The sequence below is a fragment of the Erythrolamprus reginae genome, chromosome Z, assembly GCF_031021105.1.
Source record: "Erythrolamprus reginae isolate rEryReg1 chromosome Z, rEryReg1.hap1, whole genome shotgun sequence".
Taxonomy (NCBI): Eukaryota; Metazoa; Chordata; class Lepidosauria; order Squamata; family Dipsadidae; genus Erythrolamprus; species Erythrolamprus reginae.
This window is the reverse complement of record NC_091963.1, coordinates 40,180,769-40,205,053: the sequence shown is the minus strand read 5'-3', so window position 1 is coordinate 40,205,053 and position 24,285 is coordinate 40,180,769. Positions and strand designations below refer to the sequence as shown.

At 42.0% G+C, this 24,285-nt stretch overlaps 1 protein-coding gene across 1 annotated transcript in view; it reads left to right on the top strand.

Moving 5' to 3' along the window:
• AGMO (alkylglycerol monooxygenase) overlaps window positions 1-24,285 on the top strand; it is a 190,746-nt gene that overhangs the window by 47,969 nt on the left and 118,492 nt on the right. Inside the window, exons 4-5 of the mRNA XM_070726513.1 lie at window positions 12,414-12,517; window positions 15,933-16,028. Coding sequence (XP_070582614.1) covers window positions 12,414-12,517; window positions 15,933-16,028 — 200 coding nt within the window. The remainder of the gene's footprint in view (window positions 1-12,413; window positions 12,518-15,932; window positions 16,029-24,285) is intronic.

Below are 24,285 nucleotides of genomic sequence, written 5' to 3'. Positions count from 1 at the left end.
TAACGACACGGACACAAGAGCTGGATTTAAACTGGGTCATTTTTATTAACATAAATTTGCATAATTTATTCATTAAATTTGCATATATTAGCATAATCAACTATGACCCGGAAATGGACCTGCAGGGTCAAACAAACACTTCCGGGGCGGAAATGACGTTAGGGCAAAACTTCCTGGGCAACTCATGGGCGTATCTCGATGCAAGTCCAGGTGAGGGACCACTCCATCACCTGCGACCCTGCCATGCTTTGCATGAGGGGGGTCCCACCGGCTAACCCGAATCCGGGAATTTAAAGGTGCAGGACCCAAAGACAGGTTCCCCCCATCCGCTCAGGCAGTCGCTCCCTCCATGAGCTTGCAGAGAACCTGTCAATCATCCCCAAGGATGCCCAAGGGAGAACGCGTGGTTGCTAAACCACCCCCCAATTTTTCCGCCCCTAACCTGCCTACCCAAATGACCAAAGGTAAGCCAATTAATCTAATAAAAAATACAGGCACCCCCTAACCGCACATCCATCTCCTCAGTGTGGAATGGGCGAAAAAACAGCCCGGCTAAGAGGCAGAACTGCAAAAAATTCCCATTCGGCCCCCTAAGGGCGACCCCTAAGCACACTGCAAAATAGGGAGGGCGGGCGGGTGTCTGCTCGAGGCTGCTGTCCGGGCGAGAAGGCTGAGCCTCGGGCCTGCTCGCCCTTATATAGGGCAAGCAGGCCCCGCCCGGACAAATCAGCAGCTGGGCCAAACAGGCCCGAAATCCCGAGCGAAGTCTCGCCTCGCGAGACTTCACTCGGGATCCAAAATGGCGGCCACCATGGGGGTCCGGTGTCTCCCGGTCCCTCCAGCAAAGCCTGCCTGCCGGGTAAGTCCAGCGCCGTCATTGCTGGAGAGACGGAGTAACGACACGGACACAAGAGCTGGATTTAAACTGGGTCATTTTTATTAACATAAATTTGCATAATTTATTCATTAAATTTGCATATATTAGCATAATCAACTATGACCCGGAAATGGACCTGCAGGGTCAAACAAACACTTCCGGGGCGGAAATGACGTTAGGGCAAAACTTCCTGGGCAACTCATGGGCGTATCTCGATGCAAGTCCAGGTGAGGGACCACTCCATCACCTGCGACCCTGCCATGCTTTGCATGAGGGGGGTCCCACCGGCTAACCCGAATCCGGGAATTTAAAGGTGCAGGACCCAAAGACAGGTTCCCCCCATCCGCTCAGGCAGTCGCTCCCTCCATGAGCTTGCAGAGAACCTGTCAATCATCCCCAAAGATGCCCAAGGCAGAACGCGTGGTTGCTAACCCCCCCCAATTTTTCCGCCCCTAACCTGCCACGGAGCGGGGGTCAGATCTCTATCTTCCCCCCGACTCCCCCCTCTAGCTGCGCCAGTTCACGCAGAGACCGCTGCAGGTCCTGTAAGAAAATGGCGTTCCCCTGTACTGACAGGTGAACGCCATCGGCCCGGTAAAGCCACGGCCGATCTACAGTGATGAGGGGATGGGCCACTACAACCCCACCTAAATTCCCTGACAACCCTTCCCAGGGCCTTATCGCCTCTACACCTGACCCGGTGAATGGCCCTAAGGGAAAGGGCGACCCACAAAGATCCCCAGGGGATCGAAGACCGCACCACATACGTGGCGGGCCACACAGCGTGAAGCCACCGCAGGCTTCCGCAAGCCTGGCGGGTCCCCAACCGACCCCCAAGCCGTACCGGTCTTTGCCCCCAAGAGCAAGACCAGCGACCGGGGCGCAGCAATGGGATGCCACCCTCCCCGAACAACTGGGCGTAGCCATGTGACCACCCGCCCAGCACCGCCTGGGCGCAGCAATGGTATGCCGCCCTCCCAGCACCACCTGGGTGCAGCAACAGGATGCCGCCCTCCCAGCACCACCTGGGCGCAGCAATGGGATGCCGCCCTCCCAGCACACATCCAGGCGCAGCAATGGAATGCCGCCCCTGGCACCAACTGGGCGCAGCAATGGGATGCCGCCCTCCCAGCACACATCCAGGCGCAGCAATGGAATGCTGCCCCGGCACCAACTGGGCGCAGCAATGGGATGCCGCCCTCCCAGCACTAACTGGGTGCAGCAAAGGGATGCCGCCCTCCCAGCACCACCTGGGCGCAGCAATGGGATGCCGCCCTCCCAGGACCAATCTGGGCGCAGCAACGGGATGCCGCCCTCCCAGCACCTCCTGGGCGCAGCAATGGGATGCCACCCTCCCAGGACCAACTGGGCGCAGCAATGGGATGCCGCCCTCCCAGGACCAACTGGGCGCAGCAATGGGATGCTGCCCTCCCAGGACCAACTGGGCGCAGCAATGGGATGCCGCCCTCCCAGCACCACCTGGGCGCAGCAATGGGATGCTGCCCTCCCAGGACCAACTGGGCGCAGCAATGGGATGCCGCCCTCCCAGCACCACCTGGGCGCAGCAATGGGATGCCGCCCTCCCAGGACCAACTGGGCGCAGCAATGGGATGCCGCCCTCCCAGGACCAACTGGGCGCAGCAATGGGATGCCGCCCTCCCAGGACCAACTGGGCGCAGCAGTGGGATGCCGCCCTCCCAGCACCACCTGGGCGCAGCAATGGGATGCCGCCCTCCCAGGACCAACTGGGCGCAGCAATGGGATGCCGCCCTCCCAGGACCAACTGGGCGCAGCAATGGGATGCCGCCCTCCCAGGACCAACTGGGCGCAGCAATGGGATGCCGCCCTCCCAGCACCACCTGGGCGCAGCAATGGGATGCCGCCCTCCCAGGACCAATCTGGGCGCAGCAATGGGATGCCGCCCACCCAGCATAGCGGTAGAAACGCCCGTCCTACCGCACACCCCGTCTCCCCCGCCAGACAACAAGGACCCAGCCGCCACGACGGCAGGGTCCCCACCCCGGACGGCACCGTGTTGCTGAGTGGTCTCGGAGCGCTCATGACCCAAAGCAACACCGTCGGTCCATCCTGGCGGGGTTGAATAGAAGGGGACCAAAGGGAGCCCTGGCCTAAGATCTTACCCTGGACCCTCAACTGGCCGTTCGTAGCCCAAAACAGGCCGTCGACCGCCAGCGGTCGGCATCCCCGAATCCTCAGTATCGAGAACGCCGTCACCGCACTAGAGGCGGCGCCACTGCGGAACGAGCGTTCCCACAAGCGGCGGGATCCACGTTTGGCCTAGCCAAACCCTGTACTCCAAAACCCGCCCGACTAAGGCAATGAGATGGAAGGCCAAAAGGACCTAGCAACCAGCGATAAGGCCCTGGCCAGCCGTCCCGCATCTTCACTATGCGGAACTCACCATAAATCCACAAACCAGCCCCCGCCTTAGACAAAAGGCGAGGCCGGCCATCTGGACCTCAAAGTCCTAACTGAAAGGCCACACTGCCTAAACTGGACACAAATATGGCCAGGTACACAACTGGGGCAGGCCAGCTATAGGGGTAACCCGTATCCTGCCTGAACTCCCCGAACTCTGCACCTGTCTGCTGCGAATCCCCCACAGTGCCAGGCACCACAGAGAGGGCCATAGCCCAGCAGACCTTTACTCTCCTACGCCCGGGAGCCCCCCCAGACTCCAAAGGTGGCCGGGGAACGCCTCTGGCGACTCCCGGGCCCACGGGGTCAGGGTCCGAAACCTGGACAACTGACCACGGGACAAGGCATCAGCGACCCCGTTATCCACCCCGGGGACATGCCTAGCTAAAAACAATGCATTTAGGGACAAGGACCTGTGCACAAAATGACGGACAAGCCGCATGACCCTGTCGCTCTTAGAGGACAGGGCATTCACCACATGGACAACCGCTAGGTTGTCACACCAAAAGTGCACGGACTTGTCCCTAAACTGCTCCCCCCAAAGCTCTAAGGCCACTATTAAGGGGAAGAGCTCTAAGAACGTAAGGTCCTTAACCAACGAAGAGGCACTCCATTCCGGAGGCCATGCCGACCAGCACCACTGGTCACCTAACACTACCCCGAAACCACAAGTTCCCGCGGCATCAGAGCAGAGCTGCAACTCAGCTTCCAAAAGAAGCTCGTGCCTCCAGAAAGACAAACCATTAAACCTAACCAAGAAATCCCACCACACGCCGAGGTCAGCCCTGACCCCAGCGCAAAGGCGGGTACGATGATGGGGCAGACGGAGCCCCTCCATCGTGTCTTACAACCTCCTGGAAAAAGCCCTACCAGGAACAACCACCCGACAGGCAAAATTAAGAATCCCTGCCAATTCCTGAAGCTGCCGTAGGGTAGGAGCCGGCGGGGGGGCCAAACCCGGTTACAGGTGCCCCCCCCCGAAAACCCCCAAGAAAACCAGGACCGGGTGGCCACCAACCGTAATCCCCCCCAGCAGGACCCACCGGGGGGGGGCTTCCTAGCTACCCTGGCCAAGGGCCTCATCACCTTCCTAGGCTACCAAACATTTAAATAATTAATGTTTGACTAAAACGGTTGTACTGAAGTTTGACTACGACTTTACTGAAAGAGTAGTAGATCCTTGGAACAAACTTCCAGCAGACTTGGTATATAAATCCCCAGTAACAGAATTTAAACATGTGTGGGATAAACATATATCCATCCTGAGATAAAATACAGTAAATACTATAAGGGCAGACTAGAGGGACCAATAGGTCTTTTCCTGCCTTCTGTGTGTCTATATAAATATATTAAATAATATTAACCACAATTATCAATATTATTGTGTATGTTTTGTTTTACACCATAGTTCTTTTTTAACAGGAATGAAACCGGGGCCGCCCAGGCCCCAAAAGAGGGCAGCAAATGGCCGCAGCCCACACGGGCAGCGCAGCAGCAGTAAGCTGCCGCCAAGGGCCTAACTGCCCTCCAACAGGGGCCACGAATGGGGGGGGAGGCGCACACGCGAGCCCTCCGCCCGATCCCCCCGTTCCCGAGGGGGCGACCGCAACGATCCAATAGGGGGGCCAACAGCCGAAGACGGCACAGACCCAGCCTCACCGCCGGACCCGAAGCCCCAGCCGCTCCACGAGCCTCCGATGAGGCTCTCAAGATGGCGGCCGCAACACGCGGCCGCGTTTTACGAGCCTGAGGAGAAGACCGCAGGCCTCGGAAGGGCTGCTCCAGCTGCTCACGACGAGCTGCAGCCTCTTCAAGCCTCCGACGAGGCTTCCAAAAGCGGCGGCCGCCCACATGGCTGCCGAAAGGACTCCACGAGCAGACAGCCATGTGTCTGCTCGAGGCTGCTGTCCGGGCGAGAAGGCTGAGCCTCGGGCCTGCTCGCCCTTATATAGGGGAAGCAGGCCCCGCCCGGACCAATCAGCAGCCGGGCCAAACAGGCCCGAAATCCCGAGCGAAGTCTCGCCTCGCGAGACTTCACTCGGGATCCAAAATGGCGGCCGCCATGGGGGTCCGGTGTCTCCCGGTCCCTCCAGCAAAGCCTGCCTGCCGGGTAAGTCCAGCGCCGTCATATATATGGTGCTTCTGTCCTTGTTCTAGGGCGAACACAGCGAGATCTGAGCTGCCTTCCTTCTATAAATACTGGTGGCTGGGTGTGGTTTGATGGCTCAGCAATTGCCTGCTGTGTAGAAACTTCCTGGTGAGTCAGTGGGGTAACACCTGGGGTCGTTGATTTAACTGAGGTATGCTGATTAGTTAATGATTGTGGATTAGGGGTGATATCTTGAGTAGTTGGAGCTTGCAGGCTACTTGGTTGTTTTGCAATGTGTGTTCTGAGTCTGGTTTCAGTTTCTATGGCTGGGATACATTTGTTAATGAGGGCTGGTTTCTAGATGTCTGGTAGGCGGGAGGTATCATCCTGCTTGTTCATATTTTGGGGATGTTTTTCTATCTCGATGGCTTCCATGATTATCCTTTTCCTGTAGTGTTCTATTTTGGAAATTTGACAGTTGGGGTAGAAAGCAAAGCCTATTGAGGAGTGTGTTGTAATTAAGTCTTCAAACAAAACAAAGTTCCCTTAAAGCAACAAATAAATGTGCACAATTTAAAAATTATTTTTTCATAGAAGATTTCCATTTGCATTAAAAAATCAAAATTAAATTTTTAACCTTTATTATAAATATTTCTTTGTCCAAATTAAGACTGCAATGCTACATATAATTATTTATGAATGAGTCAAATCCACTTGGTGGGCACTTTGGAGTGTGTCTTGCATGAAATGACTGATGCATTGTTTGACTGAAACAAGATATATTAGAGGATTTTTTGCTTTCTTTTTTAACTAATCATTTGTTTTCTAATAAATGGTGGGAAATACTAAAAGAGTTGAAACTTAAAATCAGTCCCACCTGTGCATAACGTTTCGTATTGAGTTTTTAAAACACACTAATTTTGTGAGCTGGCTGTTTGATATACAGTGTTCCCTCGCTTTTCGTGGGGGATGCGTTCTGAGACCGCCCGTGAAAGTTGAATTTCCGCGAAGTAGAGATACGGAAGTAAATACACTATTTTTGGCTATGAACAGTATCACAATCCATCCCTTAACACTTTAAACCCCTAAATTGCAATTTCCCATTCTCTTAGCAACCATTCAGATTATTACTCACCATGTTTATTTATTAAAGTTTATTTAAAAAAAATTTATTAAAGGCAGACGAAAGTTTGGCAATGACATATGACGTCATCGGGTGGGAAAAACTGTGGTATAGGGAAAAAAACTGCAAAGTATTTTTTAATTAATATTTTTGAAAAACCGTGGTATAGACTTTCCGTGAAGTTTGAACCCGCGAAAATCGAGGGAACACTGTATTTAAAATGAAGAACATAATTTGTTGTTGTTAGCTTAAATTGAATACTGTTTAGCAATAAAAAGGGCTTGTAATATTTATTTCTCAATATCATTTGACCTTTATATGAATAAGAGCAGAATGTAAAATCATCATAGATTCTTTTCCTTGAACTTTTCACAATGTAAAAAAAATGAAGGGGGAGCAAAAAAGCAAGATTCAGTTACGGTATTGTATTTGTACAGCTGTATCTCATTGCAGTGAGGCTTGTGTTACACACAGTTTGTGATAGGAAGTATATGCTTTTAAAACAACTAAAGAGACAGATCTTTAACCTCCACACTTTTAAGATTTTTTTTTTAGTTTGCTCATTTAGCTTCTGTCATACTCCTAGGAAGTATTCAAATGTAAATTATTTTGCACTTATTGAAGTTTGAATGAATAACTGGGTCTCTAATGAACTCATTAGGAAGGGGTTTAAGATATTTTGCTTTCCTTAAGAATTGAAGTTTAAGAATATTGTATCCTTGGACAGAAGATGATTTTTAAAAAAAAGCTTTAGAGTGAATATTAGGGATTCTTTTCCAGGTTTAAATCATAGCAGAGCATCTAGTTGTACATATTGTGGGAATTTCAGGAAGTTAATGGATAATTAAATTGTTTCCTATAATAGTTCATAATTTTATGGTTATCAATTTTATGGTTATCAATGTTAATATCTAGCTTTACATGTACCGTATTATCAATGTTAATATCTAGCTTTACACGTACCGTATTTTTTGGAATATAAAATGCAGCAGAGTATAAGGCCCATTTTAGTTTTTGGGGAGGAAAATAGGGAAAATAATCTTCTTACCAGATATTGATCTGGCTAGCATCCTTAGTGTGGTCAGTTTCAGCACATGGTTTTATCCCCCCTGGTTAGGGCTTTTAAAAAACCTTATTTGGAGAGAGTAACAATGGAAGAACTTGCAAGCCGGTAACAGCTGGGAATATTGTTAGCACCTAGTTACGGCTGGAAAGCATTCAGAGCAAGTAGAATAATAAAAATACCTACAAAGACAGGGTTTGGAAAACATTATTCACAGAGAGTAACAGTGAAACAGCTATCAAGCGGATAAGAGCTGGGAACATTAGCACCTGGTTAGGGCTGGAAATAAGTATTTGGAGCAAAGTAGGGCAATGGAAAAAACCCTGCAAAGACAGGGCTTGGAAAATATTCTTAGCAGAGAGTAATAATGAAAGAGCTTGTAAGCCAGTAACAGCTGGTAACATTGTTAGCACCTAGTTAGGGCTGGAAAGCATTCGGAGCAAGTAGAATAATAAAAATACCTACAAAGACAGAGTTTGGAAAACATTATTCACAGAGAGTAACAGTGAAAGAGCTATCAAGCTGGTAAGAGCTGGTAACATTAGCACCTGATTAGGGCTGGAAATAAGTATTTGGAGCAAATTTGGGCAATGGGAAAAAACCTGCAAAGACAGGGCTTGGAAAATATTATTAGCAGAGAGTAATAATGAAAGAGCTTGTAAGCCAGTAACAGCTGGTAACATTGTTAGCACCTAGTTAGGGCTGGAAAGCATTCGGAGCAAGTAGAATAATAAAAAAACCTACAAAGACAGGGTTTGGAAAACATTATTCACAGAGAGTAACAGTGAAAGAGCTATCAAGCGGGTAAGAGCTGGGAACGTTAGCACCTGGTTATGGCTGGAAATAAGTATTTGGAGCAAATTAGGCCAATGGAAAAAAACTTGCAAAGACAGGGCTTGGAAAATATTCTTAGCAGAGAGTAATAATGAAAGAGCTTGTAAGCAGTAAGAGCTGGGAACATCGTTAGCACCTGGTTAGGGCTGGAAATAAACTTACTTGGAGCAAGTTAGAGTAATGAAAAAAAACTCTGCAAAGACTGCAGAAGTTGTGAGAACTCCAACACTTGAGACTTTCAACGGAAGACTGGACTGCCATTTATCCAAAATGGTGTAGGAAATACTGCCTGAGTACACCATTGGACTAGATGACCTACAACAGGCATCCTCAAACCTTTTAAACAGGGGGGCTGATTCACAGTCCCTTATATTGTTGGAGGGCTGAACTGGATGGGCAGGCATAGCTAGGTGGTCATGTGGCTGGGTGGGTGTGGCTAGATGGTCATGTGATTGGGTGGGCATGGCCAATTTAGCAGTTTATTTTGCCTTTTTCCTTCATAAGCTGTATTTGTTCAACCTAAGGAATCTATTTACTTAATAAGAACTCCTCCAAAAGTGAAAAAAGTGCAAACTTTCTTGCCATTTGCCTAACTTCATTACAGCATCAGTTTCAGGCTCCTTAAAATAGGTTATTAAAAAAGAATAAAACAAACAGGATTTCCTTCAAAATAACTCCTGATCATATGTTTCAGATGACCACACAATAAACCAGAGTGAGAAATGCATCAATTGAGACTGTAACTAAGTGAAGTCCCTTCCCTTCTCCTCTCTATGGACACATGTGGTTCCTTCCCCTTTTGTTCCAGGCAAAGGTTTCAGGGTGCTGTAAGCAAAGAGTTAAAAATTAAAGTTCAGATGTGATGGTTGAATTTAGGCTGGGCACCTTCTGCAAACACCCCACTCCCAGAGTCCAAACAATGCTCTCACGCACGTCTCCTCCCTTCCTATCTAGGATTGGGACAGCTTCTCCAATTCCTCCCTCCAAGAGGTCAAAGCACTCTCATACACAGAGTCTCCTCCCTCCCACTTAGGATTGAGGCAGCTGCTGCAAAGCTCAGGAAGAAAGAAAGCTCTCACACAAAGTCTTCCCCCTCCCACCTAAGATTGAGGCAGCTTCTCCAAAGCGCAGGGAGAGTTCAAATCTCAAATCTCTATCCTCTTGTATCAATCCATCATCGCTCCACTGGCCAGTATAGCCACTCCACCAGCTCATCCCCACCCAACCAGCTCACTTCCTTCAGCCTTATCTTTGCAAAATGTGGTTAGCAGAAGTGTGTGGGCAGCAATGAGTTGTAGTTCACAGACCTGCGGCTGCAATCTGCAAGGTCTTGTAGGCTGAAGGAGGGGCAATAAGGGCAGCAAGAAAAGTCAGTCTTGCAAAGAGTGGCTGGGAGTTGAGGGGATCCCACCACTGGTTGGGCCGGACAGAATGTGTGGGCAGGCCGGATGTATCCCATGGGCTGTAGTTTGAGGATCCTGACCTACAAGGTCTTTTCCAACTCAAATAAATAAATACAAATTTTCAAAAACCAAAGGAGAACAATCAATAAAATGAGGAAATTAGTACTTTATACAGAGATAGAGGTAGAAATGGACCTAGACCTAATATAGCTAATCAAGATGTAATGGAAGTAGTCACCTTTAAGCAGATTTTAACGATTCATTGAAATATCTATGGCCAATTTGTTTGTAAAAACACTATCTCTAATTCAGGGAAAACCATGTTTTCATTACAGAAGAAATAGTAACATTACAGGCCATACTTTGCTACAAGGGATAATGCATTTAGATGTGCATGATTATGTTAGTAACTTTGACGATATAAATATGTATTCAAATACCAAGTGTTTTTGACTAACTACTTCACTAACATCTTCAAACGTTAGGCAGTAAACAGGTTAGCATAAGCACATTTTTATGCATGGAAGGTACTTTACTAGAAAAAAAAATATTTGGAATGAGAAAAATATACTTTAGAGGCCGTTATAACTTGAGACTTTAGATATGGATCCAAGTCAAGAAGTTTTGATTGGTCCTCTAACAAATACATTTCTGCACTAAAGCGATCTACTAGGTGACATGAAAAAATTACTCCCTCACCCAAAGGAAATGAAAATCAGTTATAATAGACTGGGCCAGGGTCTCATTACATAGAATATGCTTAATTTAATCTTTCTTACCTTAGAAGAGCCGATGAAGTAATTTTACAGGAGAAGAATCCATGAGGTATTTTTTCAGCTTTTGGATACCATGTCATAGAAACATAGAAACATAGAAGTCTGACGGCAGAAAAAGACCTCATGGTCCATCTAGTCTGCCCTTATACTATTTTCTGTATTTTATCTTACAATGGATATATGTTTATCCCAGGCATGTTTAAATTCAGTTACTGTGGATTTATCTACCACGTCTGCTGGAAGTTTGTTCCAAGGATCTACTACTCTTTCAGAAAAATAATATTTTCTCAGGTTGCTTTTGATCTTTCCCCCAACTAACTTCAGATTGTGTCCCCTTGTTCTTGTGACATAATGGACATAATGTCCACAAATTATGATTTTTTTAATATATGAATGTTTTTATTTTTTCCTAATCATGATCTCTCATGGAACGCCTACTGACCTCTCACATAACCCTCCCCACCCCCGGTCGCCCAGTTGAGAAAAGCTGGTTTATCCCAATATTTAAGTAACTCACTCACATGTGGACCTCTTGTGAATCTTTCCTATTATTGAGGAAGATTGGTGGTATATGCTGAGGAATATGTTACTGTTATCTTAACAAAAGGTTAAATAGGTTAGTTACCTGGACAAGTGCATATTATTGCTGTATACTTAACCCAACCTTGCCTTGAAATCTTGTCTCAAGCCTTTCTGTAGTTCTGTTTTGTTCTGAAGAAAAGCACCATCTGTGACAAATTGCAAAAAACTCTGTGAAAACATCTGTGAGATGTTGCAAAACAAACAAACAAACAAAAACTGACAAGACCAAATTAATTGGTTGCCTCCAATAATACAGAATCACCTTTCTGTGACTTGAATCTGTTGTAAAAGCCTTTTTAAAATTAAATTTAAATTTTCAATTGAAGGATCAATTTGTGGTGGATCCAATTTATCTACATTTAAAAATAAATAAATAAATGAAAGATTCTTGTATTATATCCAAATTGAAAAATTCAGAGGTTTTTTGGGAGGGGGACGACTTCCTGAATTGGAAAAACGATATCTGATTTTTCTGCAGTAAAGCATAAAACATTAAACATTTAATTTCAAAGGAATGTATGAACCTATAGAGTATGCAAAGGAACGGCAATAAAATGAACAACATACATTTCTTTATTTCATGTGTCCTTTTAAATTCAAATATATACTTATAAAACATCCTGGTTTGTTCAAATGCTTGTTTCTTTCTTTTACAGTTTTTTTTTTAGATACTCTTTTCCAGATTAAAAGTAAACATTATATTTTTTCCAACAAAATAGAATGTTGTAAATAAATTATATACAGAGAATTTGGGTATCTGATGTGTTCATCTGTCTTTCATCAGTAAAGTAACTGAAAACTAAATGGTACAAAGCAGGAGATGCTGGCAACAGAAAGATTGAGTAACGCAATGGATTAGTTCAAGCAAGGACTGCTATAGAGAAATATAATGTTTCCTCTTGAATACATGCACATCCATGCATTCAGATGAATATGCTACGCAGAAGGAAATAAAATGTCTCCTACTACTATGAAAGGAGTTCCGGAAAGAATTCCAGAAGTCATTCTCTGCATTTTGTCAAACGTTTTTTTCAAAAGTAATTGCTAGGATATTGATTGGACTGGCACTTTACTTACGTTTTTCATAGACTGGGGCATCATGCATATTTAGCAATGCAGAATTTCTCTACACAAGAAAGGATATATTTGCTTATTGCTAAATTTTGTTTAAAATATAAATGTGATCATATTGTGCATGGCTCACAAAATATTTTTCTTTTATTGCAGAAGTTAATTTTTTATGGGCTGCCCATCAAACACATCATAGTTCTGAACATTATAACTTATTCACAGCATTAAGACAATCTGTTCTGCAAAAATATGCATCATGGGTGAGTATGTCCAGCGTGTAGTGCATGTCAAAGACAAAAAAGAGTAAAGCAATTAAAGATTTTACAGTTTTAGAAATTATGTATAACAAAGGAATGAATTTAACTAGAACATTTTTGCTTTTAGATACTTTTTAGATAGAGAACTATATGTACAGTGCCCAGGGACAGGGGGAAGCGCAGTGGGGTAGTGAAAATGGAGCTCCACTCTAGAGCACCCAATTTGCACTGAAATTGAAAGAAAATGCAGGGCGTCCTGCATAAGCCACGCCAACAGTGTGGTAGCAAAAATTTTGGTAGCCCATCACTGATAGTGCACTTGCATATGAAGATCTAGCCTACATGTTGAACAAGGGTGCTTGTTCTATGCCATTCTGTGTTGAACTCTTTTCAGTTGAGATATGTTTAGCATCAAATTATAATGCATCTTTTCACTTAAGCATTGTGTTCAGATGATATGACTGTGGCTCCTTATCTGATGTTTAAGTTGCTTACCATTTTCAAAATCATTTTAATAATTAGACTTGATTCAAAAATATTTTTTTAAAAATCTAACTCCTTAGGTATATTCTCTGCTTGTATGACATTCTAATATATTGTTGGTCTGTTTTAATGATATGTATTACATACACAAACACAAACCAAACCAAACCAAACCAAACCAAACTGTTGATTACCACGAAATAGCATTTACTCAATGTATTCAGGGGTGGGCTGCTGCCCGGACAGAGGGGAATGCAGTGGGGTAGTGAAAATGGAACTCCAACCCAAAGTACCCATTTTGCACTGAAAATGCAGGGGGTCCTGCAGACATATGGTAGTAAAAAGTTTGGTAGCCCTTCACTGAATGTATCTAATAAAAATGATCAACTAATGCAATAAGTGTGATCAGATGTAATTGAAACAGTGAATGTAACTTATTTTGAAATGTTGGCATCTACTATATGTTTTTTTAAAAGATGGTTATTAATGTACAGTGTTCCCTCGATTTTCGCGGGTTCGAACTTCGCAAAAAGTCTATACCACGGTTTTTAAAAAATATTAATTAAAAAATACTTCGTGGTTTTTTTCCCTATACCACGGTTTTCCCCGCCCGATGACGTCATATGTCATCACCAAACTTTCGTCTGCCTTTAATAAATATTTTTTTAATAAACTTTAATAAATAAAAAGGTGAGTAATAATCTAAATGGTTGCTAAGGGAATGGGTAATTGTAATTTAGGGGTTTAACGTGTTAAGGGAAGGCTTGTGATACTGTTCATAGCCAAAAATAGTGTATTTACTTCCACATCTCTACTTCGTGGAAATTCGACTTTCGCGGGCGGTCTTGGAACGCATCCCCCGTGAAAATCGAGGGAACACTGTGTTTATTTGTAATGAGAATATACCATAATAAAAATGATTGTATCCCTCTGAATGATAAAAATGGAAAATAGAAAATGATTCTGCTTATTGCACAGTTTAGCCTCTTCTCTTCCTTAAGACAGTTAATTTGTCAAATGATCAAATACACCATGACCTCCATGGTAGATATGAGGGCAATCTTACTGTGACAGCCATTGATCACAATTTCTTCTCACACTGTTGCGGTAATTTGAACCAGAGCTACAAGAGGGTGAAGACGTTTACTCTATTTTCACATAAGTATTGGTTAATTTTGTTGACCCATCATCACAAAGCCTTTAGAATGAAATAGTTCTCTTAATTAAAATGAGTTGTTCTTGAAGATATGAGAGTTTATTAACTTTATTAACAAGAGCTTATAAGTACTTGTTGCAGAATGAAACAAAAATAAATTAATTCGTGAGGCATTATGAAAATCTGCGGTAGCCTAGTGAAGCAATCAGTTTCTATTTCCAGATGGACTCAATAAGGAAGCAAAAGTATTTTATGCTGTTTGTTTTGTTTCACTGTGCTAAAAATGAATTTTTGTCATGCCAAAATGAAAAACAATCAGACTTCTCATAATCTTTATTTGTTGCTTTGGAAAAGGCTATATGCTGTCAGTTCATAATTTTCTATTTCTCTGATAATAACTGTTCCAAATTCTTCTCTTAAAATGCTTTATATAAATATACACTAGTTATTTTAGCCTCTGTTGGATAAAAGTGCTAATGTTTTTGGCTTGGAGGTTTTCAGATTCTTTCTTAATGATAATTAAAAAGGAGGCACATGAGTTGTACGGAAAGTATTGCTGCTTTTGGAATTCATCATTCTGACTAATAAGGTGTTCCATATCAAAAGAGCAAGAAGGAAATTATTTGAGTTAAGAGATTTAAAATAATAAAACATGACAACCCATTTTGTTATTTTCTCATCTTTATTGCTACTAGATTTCAAAGAAGTATACAGTGTTCCCTCAATTTTCGCGGGGGTTGCGTTCCAAGACCGCCCGCGAAAGTCGAATTTCCGCGAAATAGCGGTGCGGAAGTAAAAACATCATTTTGGGCTATGGACAGCCAAAAACTACCCCCACGCACCCTTTTTCAAGGCAGCGCAAGGAGCCAGGCTTGAAGTTGGGGATGGGGAGCGACGAAAGTGCGGAGACCGGCAAAGATTGTTTTGAATGTCGGCTGCCCCCGCCCCCCCAGTGCCTCTGGCCCCCTCGCCGCTACCGCCCGCCCGCCCGATCCACCCCTCTCACTGGCTTTCTTGGGACACGGGTCCTCCTGCAGCAGCGCTGGCGGCTACGGCTTCTCATCCTCCTCATTCGGCCGGTAGCCGCTCTGAGCGCTTTGAGAATGCCTGCCTCGCCCCTCTCACAGTCCCTTAGCTGAGAGTGCTTTCGTCCCAGCTATCAGCGAGGGGGCTGCAGGAGAGGTGGGGCAGGCGTTCTCACAGAGAGGGAGAGAGAGAGGGAGAAAGCGAGAGAGAGCAAGAGGGGGGAGAGTGGAAGGTAGAGAGAGAGAGAAAAATGATAGAAAAAAGGGGAGAAAAAAAGAGAAATGAGAAAATGATTGAAGCAGAGAATGACAGGAAAGAAAAAGAAAGAGAGAGAAGTGACTCTTGGTGATGACGTATGGTATAGAAAAAAAACCGTGGAGTATTTTTTAATTAATATTTTTTGAAAAACCGTGGTATAGCCGTTTCGCGAAGTTTGAACCCGCGAAAATCGAGGGATCACTGTATTTCACTGAGTTAGATTATCATAGGTTGCCAAGAGTTTTCTGTTATCTGGTTCATATTGTTTGAGACTTGATTATGCAGCTAACTTTACACTCACAATACAGATAGTTGCACAATGGAATCCAACCTTCCCAAACTTGATTTTGGTTTAGGAAAATAAAATCTTACTCCACTGGATTTAGGAGATAATAGATTGCTGAAGTTTTGTGACTTATATTCTAAAATTTGTTACTTGGCAAATTTTGATTTTAAAATAATATTTTAGTCATTAATATTCCCTTTTGTTTTTAGATAATTTACCTACCATTGGCTCTTTGCATTCCACCTTCAGTATTCGCTGTTCATCTTCAATTTAATCTCCTTTACCAGTTCTGGATACATACAGAGGTAATTTAGACTTTCGACAATGCCTAAACAGCTAGATTGAATCAATGTCTTCAAAACCTACTTGAAGCTGATTTATTGTATTAGAAAATTATTTTTATAACTCATTTGAAAAGAAGGCCAAGCTTATTGTTATTTTTTATTCTCCATTATATACTCAGTTGGGTTATTCTTTGTCAAGTGGACCAGCTATCCACTTGACTGATTTTTGCAGCCTTATTTGAGAAGAAACCATCACAAAAGCAACTTATATGATAGAGAAAAAGTGTTCTTTTTAATGAAATAAAAATGAAGATGATTGAAGGTGAGAAAACAGCTGTTTTATCACCCTCAGTCTTCATTAGAAAGAGCACATTTTTTCTATTGCTCTCTGTTTTCTCACCTTCAATCATCTTCATTTTTATTTCATTAGAAAGAGCACATTTTTTTCTATCATATATGTTGTTTTTGTGAGGGTTTCTTTTCAAATCAGGCTTCAATTTTCCCTGGTCCATTTGACAAAGAATGACCCAATTATAAAAAGTCTACATGCACTTGATCCCAGTTGTCATAAAATATTTTTGTTTGTTTGTTTAATTTATGTTGCTCTAACAAAAATATTTTAAACTGTAACAAGCATAAACAAATACTATGCATCTTCACTGTATAAAGTGCTTAAAACTGCAACTAAAAAAAGTATTTCTTAAATATTTTAAGAAAAATAGGGCTGTATTTATAATGCGTTTATAAACAAATCAATTTTTTCATTGATTCCTGGGTTTCTTCATGAATAATGCAATTTTGTGTGCATTTGTATATTAAATACTGTCATTTTTTTAAAAAAGATTTCAAGTATTTTAATACACTAAAATATGGATGTGAATTTTTTTGAATTTAGGGCATTGTGTTTTATATTTTTCTATATTAGTTGGACATGAATGATTACATGTGCTATTTTAAAATTGTTATGTGTTTGTTTATTTTTTATTTAGAACATATATTATAGATAGTAGTAGTTTCCTTATTAGCTCTTAACAGAGGCAGATCAAAACCTGCCTAACATCTGTTAAATACACTGCTGCCACCACCATCAAAACCACTGAGGCTAAAATAATGACATTTAAAACCTGAAATTACTTTTGAGTTCGTTTCTAAAATCTAGTGGGGAAAAGATGGATTTATTTCAGTTCTGATGGTGATTATTTTGCATAATAGAAGACCTGCCATATAGAATGCTAAATTTATCAATGATCTCATATATGTCAATGGTAGGACCACAAAAAACCACTAAGGTTTGATGACCTTAGCATTCAGGAAAGATTATATTAATGGTATAATATATTCAATTTAATAAATTTTATTTTATTTTAATTCTTAAATGCATTTTGAATAGAGATAAAAAGACAACTGGGGATGAGAATAATTGCTTCAACATAGGGATAATGTAAGAGTTAAGAGCTATCCCTTGTGTTGCTGTATATGGAATCAGGCAATTTTCAGACTATCTTTAAGAGTCATTCATTACATTAGCCCTCCTAGTAGACTCATGATTTCAGATATTCAACTTCCACCTTTTTCCTAAGAAAATACATAACACAGTTTAAGAATCAAATTATATTGTATGTATATAGACCAGTAATTTTGCACATAGTTATTTATTGGAACATCTGACACTAATTTCCCCTTTATAGATGAACAGATAATGCTCAAAAGTCTCTTGCCATACACAAATATAAAGCCCTACATGGCATAGGACCAGATGATCTCCGAGACCGCCTTCTGTCGCACAAATCCCAGCGACCGGTGAGGTCCCACAGAGTTGGCCTCCTTAGGGTCCCGTCAACCAAACAATGTCAACTGGTGAGACCTAGGGGAAAAGCCTTCTCTGTGGGAGACCCAATGCTCTGGAATCAGCTTCCCCCAGAGATTTGCACTTCCCCCACCCTCCTTGCCTTCCGAAAGAGCTTAAAATCTTTGTCACCAGGCTTGCGACTTTTAGATCTTCCCCCCTGACCATTGAATGCTTAAGTATGATTGTGGAATGATTGGCCGATAAGTTTTTTTTATTGTTTTTAAATGTAGCATTAATTGGATTTATATTATTGTTCTGTTTTTTATATATGCTGTGAGCCGCCTCGAGTCCTTGGAGAGGGGCGGCATACAAATCCAAATAGATAGATAGATAGATAGATAGATAGATAGATAGATAGATAGATAGATAGATAGATAGATAGGTAGGTAGGTAGGTAGGTAGGTAGGTAAATAAGTAAGTAAGTAGCTTTTGATTACCATCCTGAATAGGTCAATTGACAGGTATAATGTTTTATACTCGCCTATTTAATTGGATTCTCTTTAACTAGCTTTAGGACGTTTATGGAAAACAGATCATGTTTTAGAACAAATTTATCCAGACATTGAAAATTTAGTAAAGTGTTAATTACCACCATATAAGCATGTGTTATTTTGTACCTAGTTCTACAATATTTTGCTTTAGTAATGTTTGCTGAAGTATTACCTTTCTTCCAACACACTGTAGACATCTGTCTCTAGTTTGTGACCCTCCCGGATATTTTGTGTTATAAAGTCATAATTTTCAACCACATATATAATCCCGTACAAAATAATAAAATAGGTTTTTATTAAGACTTACATTTTTATATAATGTGTTTAGATTAAACTACATGTATATTCACTTTGTGTTATTTGAATATCATGATACTTTATTGTTTTCTCTATATATTTTTTTGTCTTTTAATGACTTGTAATCCCTTGCTCTGGGGTGAAGTGGGGAACTGAATGGAGCTGAGTGTACACTGGCCGGATGCCTTCTTGTCGCCAGTGCAGAGTTTGCAGCCAATATTTATTCATTGTGCCCCAGAGAGAGAAATATCTGCTGCTACTTACAATCAAACTCACAGCCAGTGTTCCCTCTATTTTTTTTGGGGGGGGGGGGCGCGGAAAAGTATAGTGTCTGAGCGGCAGTCCCTTCGGGACTGGGCGGCACAGAAATAATAAATAAATAAATAAATAAACAAACAAACAAACAAATAAAAAACCCACCCTGTTTTGCCTCAGAGAATTTCAAAATAAAATACTGTACTGTGTGTCTATAACAGTGAGATCATAATAGGGCAACTCTATCAATATCAAAATGCCACTTAAATAGTTGAGCTAGTTTCAAACTAGATTTTGATTTTCTTTCTCTCTTCCTTACTCCCATTCTTTTTCTTTCTCTTTTCCTTCCTCTATTTTTTTATCTGTTTCTCTCTCTTCCTCTCTCCTTCTCTCTCTCCTTCCCTCTCACTCTTTCCCTCTCGGCTTCTGGGCAGGTTTGGAAAACTCTGAGTTGATGATGATTTTTAAGTGAGCGATTGCTCACTGCTCAGCTTAGAGGGAACTATGCTCACAGCCCTTGATTATGAGACAAGAACTCCACCTCTTATCACTTATTTTCTCTATATATACCCACATCTTATTAATGTGTATTTCTTGATTAAGACTTTAAATTAGATTAATTAGATTAATCAACAGTCTTGATGAGTGTCTTTAGTTTAAATATTCAATGTTTACAATCTCTGGGGATTGTGATAGTCAACATCTGGCACAGCTGGAAGTTATCAGATTGAATTCAGACCCGTCATATTATTATGCCTATGCTGACATAATATATTATTATTTATTTTAAATCTTTGAGTGTATAAACCTATTGAAGTTACATTGGATTTTATGAGCTGGACTTTGACTAGTTAATTTGTATATTTATGTAATAATCTAAAATTTAAAATTAGTTTGTATTACAGTAAATGTAGATATTAACCAATGTATCTACAAGGCTTCTGTCGGATGTGACATAATTACATTACATGATTCAGTTATACTAGAAGGACCATCTGAGTTGAGTTCCAACACGAAGCAGAATCTCTTATCAAGTATTATAGGTAAAATAGATGCATTATAGGCCAAGTTCAGTCATAGGTTTAGAAATGTGGGTTTGGAAATAAAACAACAATAAAAAACCAGATGCCAGCACTCTGCCCTCAAGATAATTTATTACAAATATGACCTTGTGTTTCTTCTCTAAACAGTTTTGAACCCTAAATCTTCACTTCTTCATACCCAGAATATAGTTATATTAGAATTCAAACCCCCATGAATCCATTTATGATCCCAACAGGCTGGTTCTTTTAGCTTGTTTTTACTTGCAAACCAAAAATATTATTGTTTCACTCCTCAGTGTGGAAATTTGGCTACGTCCATATTACATGCTTACTGAAGTAGAAAACTGCCTAATCAGATAGGAAAACATTTGGCGATGAATAAATCAGGGTTTGCCGAAAATTTCAAAGTGTGCAAGCAGGCAGACAAGCGCATATCCTACGGTTTTTGCTGTTCCCAGGTCCCCTGTAGAGAATTCACATGGCAAGTATGGCCACCAAGTCCATCTGTAAAAATATATGGCTGGCTTATTTTGAATTAACACAACAACTTTAGTAGAAAAGCAAACCATGCTTTTATTTTTATGTTTCCTTACCAGATGGTCTCAAATATGGATTCATATTCTAAGGGTGTGAGCGTGTGCAAGTCAGGCTGAATTTGATTAAGGAAAGTTTAATAGTATGTGAAGAAAAATACATTATCTAAAAGTTTGATCAGTATAAATAAAATGCCTTGCCTCCTAAGCTTGACTGACAGTTTGTTTATAGGAAATAGTTCTGTTTATTTATGTATTTTTGTTTTATTTTTAAATGCAGGAAAATAATTACAGCTACGTATACAGTAGAAGATTTTTTTTTTAAAAAAATCAGGTGCTAAATATTTGCAGGTGCAATTGAGATCAACCTGGATATTTTGTTATATGCAGAGGTTCCTAAACTTTCATGGTCCAAAAATTCTATGCAATAATGTCCAGAGCACTGAAGCAGACTTACTAACAATTCTGTTTAAATGGTAAAATATATTACGGCATCCCTGAGAGTTTACTATGGCACTATAGGGCCCTGTGGTGTACAGTTTTTGTTGTTCAGTTGCCAAGTGGTGCCAAACTCTTTGTGATTCTCTTGAACCATAACACACCATTCTTCCCTCCCCATGCTGTATTGTCTCCTGGAGTCATTGATGTCCATTGCATCAATGACGCTATCTAACCATGTCATGTCATGCCATCCCGTCCTCCTTTTGCCTTCAGTTTTTCCCAACATCATGGTCTTTATCAATGAGAACCAGAGTTATATTTGGATTAATATTGCACTATTAATACAATCCAGTTATATTGCATTGATGATACTATGGAATATGCAATATGGAATTGTTTTCTAGCCCATGGTTTTTCATATTACCTTGAATTCAGCAGGAATAAATAGACAGGACATTTAAAAGGGTCATGCATTGTTCCTAGATCTGCATTGATTAGAAAATGCTGTATTTCACAAAATTTCCCACACATAATTCCCCGCCCCATTATTTGAACAAAAATTTCATTCAATGCCTTGTGGTACTAACAGATTAAATGAAGAGTAAAACAGATTACGGTAAATTAAATATTTCTGTGCAGTAATGGTATAAGGCTTTGTTTCACAAAGTGCAAAATTTCCCTTGAATTTCATCATATGGATCCATTATTTAACAAAAAAATGCATTCAATACCTTGCAATATTATCAGGAAAAAAAGTTTCCCAGGATTCAGCCAGTTTCTAAGGTCACAAATTGACATATATGGCAATTTTAGGGCTTGGTTTTATTTTGTAGAAATGACAGTTTTATATGTATTTTCTGCAAAATAAATCCAAACCCTAAAATTTACAAAGGAACCAATTTATTTTTCACTATGGTATATCACTTTGCTATTTATATGAAGTAAATGCATGTATATGTATAGGCATACACATATGCATAACACATAGATAGGGTGAATGGAAGAGGCAGACAGAAGTGGCTTCAAAACAACAGCTTTTTATTTGGCAACTATTTACAACCCAGCAAAGGCTATGCCTTTTATAGGGAGCTGCCAGATAATCTGGCCAATCAGCAGTCAATATTTTCCTTCCAGAATGAAGGACCTGACTGAAGCCATGTGCTTCATCTGAGAATGTAACACCCCTCCCCTCTTTGATGGGCTAACCCAATGTGTGACATAGTCATGCAGATAGGCAGGACGTTTAGTTTGTCTTTCAGACCTGCACAACTCAGTCAGAGCTGTGTGAGTAGTCAGGTCTGATGAGCTTCTGTTGCTCCTGGCCTTGACCAATATAAGTTCCTGGATTTTGGCCCGAGGTATGGATGGAGCTTCAAGAACCAGTTCACTTGGAGCTCACCCCCTGGCCTGAGCATCACTAAGTAAGACTTCCAGACTTGGTTGGCTTGAGTTTTCTCTGATAAAAGTGAGTAGCTGTTCCTGTTGGCTAGCCGTTGGCTCAGAAGTTAGTTCTGGTAGCCTAAGAGTGTCCTGGCTGAGTCGGCCAATATGCCACCTGCAGCAGAAGCTCTGGAGGTGTCCTTAAACTCTATTCTACTGACCTTAAGCTCCACTCAGTAAGAGCGAGGGCTAGTAATCTCTGTGACCATGGCAAGAACTGAGAGAGGACCCCCAGCATACTTGTGAGTGTATACTTGATCCCCTATGCTAAAGTGTCAGAGCTGATTATGGGAGTCTACCGGGGCCTTGACAGAATAGTTAGGGTGTAGCCGATCTAGGTGGGTTCATAGTCGGCAACCCATTATAAGTTCAGAAAGCCATTCATGGGGCTAGGAGTGATATGCTACACTAATAGAAATTTATCGATTCAGATTTGCCAGTCATCTGGGCCCATGCATGAAAGGGCTTCTTTGGCTGATCTCACCATTCTGTCTACTTAACCATTGCTAGAGGGATGAAATGGGAACAATCAATGCTTCTGATCACCTGTTCTGCTAAATAGGTTTCAAATTCTAAGGCTGTGAATTGGGGCCTGTTGTCTGAAACCAGGACATTGGGCAGATTGTACATAGCACCTTGATGACTGCCTCTGCCCTAACGGTGGTCATGAGGGCTATATCTAACCACTTTAAGTATGCAGGAAAGTTTGCCTGTGAATACGACAAATGAAGTCAATGTGCACCCTGGACAAGGGCACCTTCCCATTTGTGTGCGGTCACCTTTTGGGAGACCTGGTCTGGATTCCTGACATGGCCATCCATTCAGAAATGTCCAGGTTCATGTTAGACATAGCTTCTAGTCAAGGCTTTCATCTGGACAATGCTCAGATGTCCTACATGCAACGCTTCCAATCCTGCAATATGCAGTTTCTGTGGAATAACCATTTGGTCCCCCCCCCAGAGAAGGTAACCCCACAATAGTGGCAGTTCATTTTGTTTGGTCATACACATTTTAAAATGGGCCCCAACTGACCCCTTTCTTCTACATCTTCAATCACCCAGTGCAAAACTTGGGTGATTATTTTGTCCTTGGTAAAGTATCATGCAACCTCAAGTGAGGTTATTGGCCAGACTCCAAGCAGTCAATTAGAAGCACAGGTGTCTTTGGTGTGGGGTCTTCCAGTAACTCTGGCAACGGACAATGGCTGAGGGCACTGGCATGCCCCAAAAGTCTGTCGGAGCCAATGGATTGGCCTGTAACTCAGAAATATGGCCCATCTAGTCATCCTGAGTGATAGCAAGGCAGATATGGGGTGGTCACCTACGATGAGTCCCAAAAGCAGCTTGTGGTCAGTGATCAAGTCAAATTGCCATTCGTAGTCGTGAAAGTGCTTGACTCCACCTACAGCCAATACGTCTCTATCCAGCTGACTGTAATTGTGCTCTATTCTAGGACAGAATCTTATAGCCTTCTGTCTGTATAGTCACAAATAGCAGTTAAGGAGCCTGAGGAAGGCTTGTATTTCAGTCTGGTTCCAAGGGGTAGGGGCATCCTCACTTCTATAATTTTTGAATTTGTGGGGTACATCTCACAGCTGTCAATCATGTACTCTAGGAACTCTACTCTGTCCACTCCAAATTGGCATTTACTCTTTTTAAACTGCAGACCCTTATCACAAATTCGGGTCAGCACTGTCCTCAGTCTTTAAAATAATTGGTGTTTTTTTTTCCTTTGGCTGAAATTAAAATATCATTGAAATATGTTATGATCCCTGAAATTCCTTCTAATAGATGTTCCATAAGACTTTGGAACAGTCCATGGGCTAGGCTAACTCCAAACTGGAGCCATGTAAGTTTAAACATACCCCTGTGCATCACAATAGTCTGGGCCTCTACAGTGGCACCATCAACAGGCAGCTGCTGATAGGCC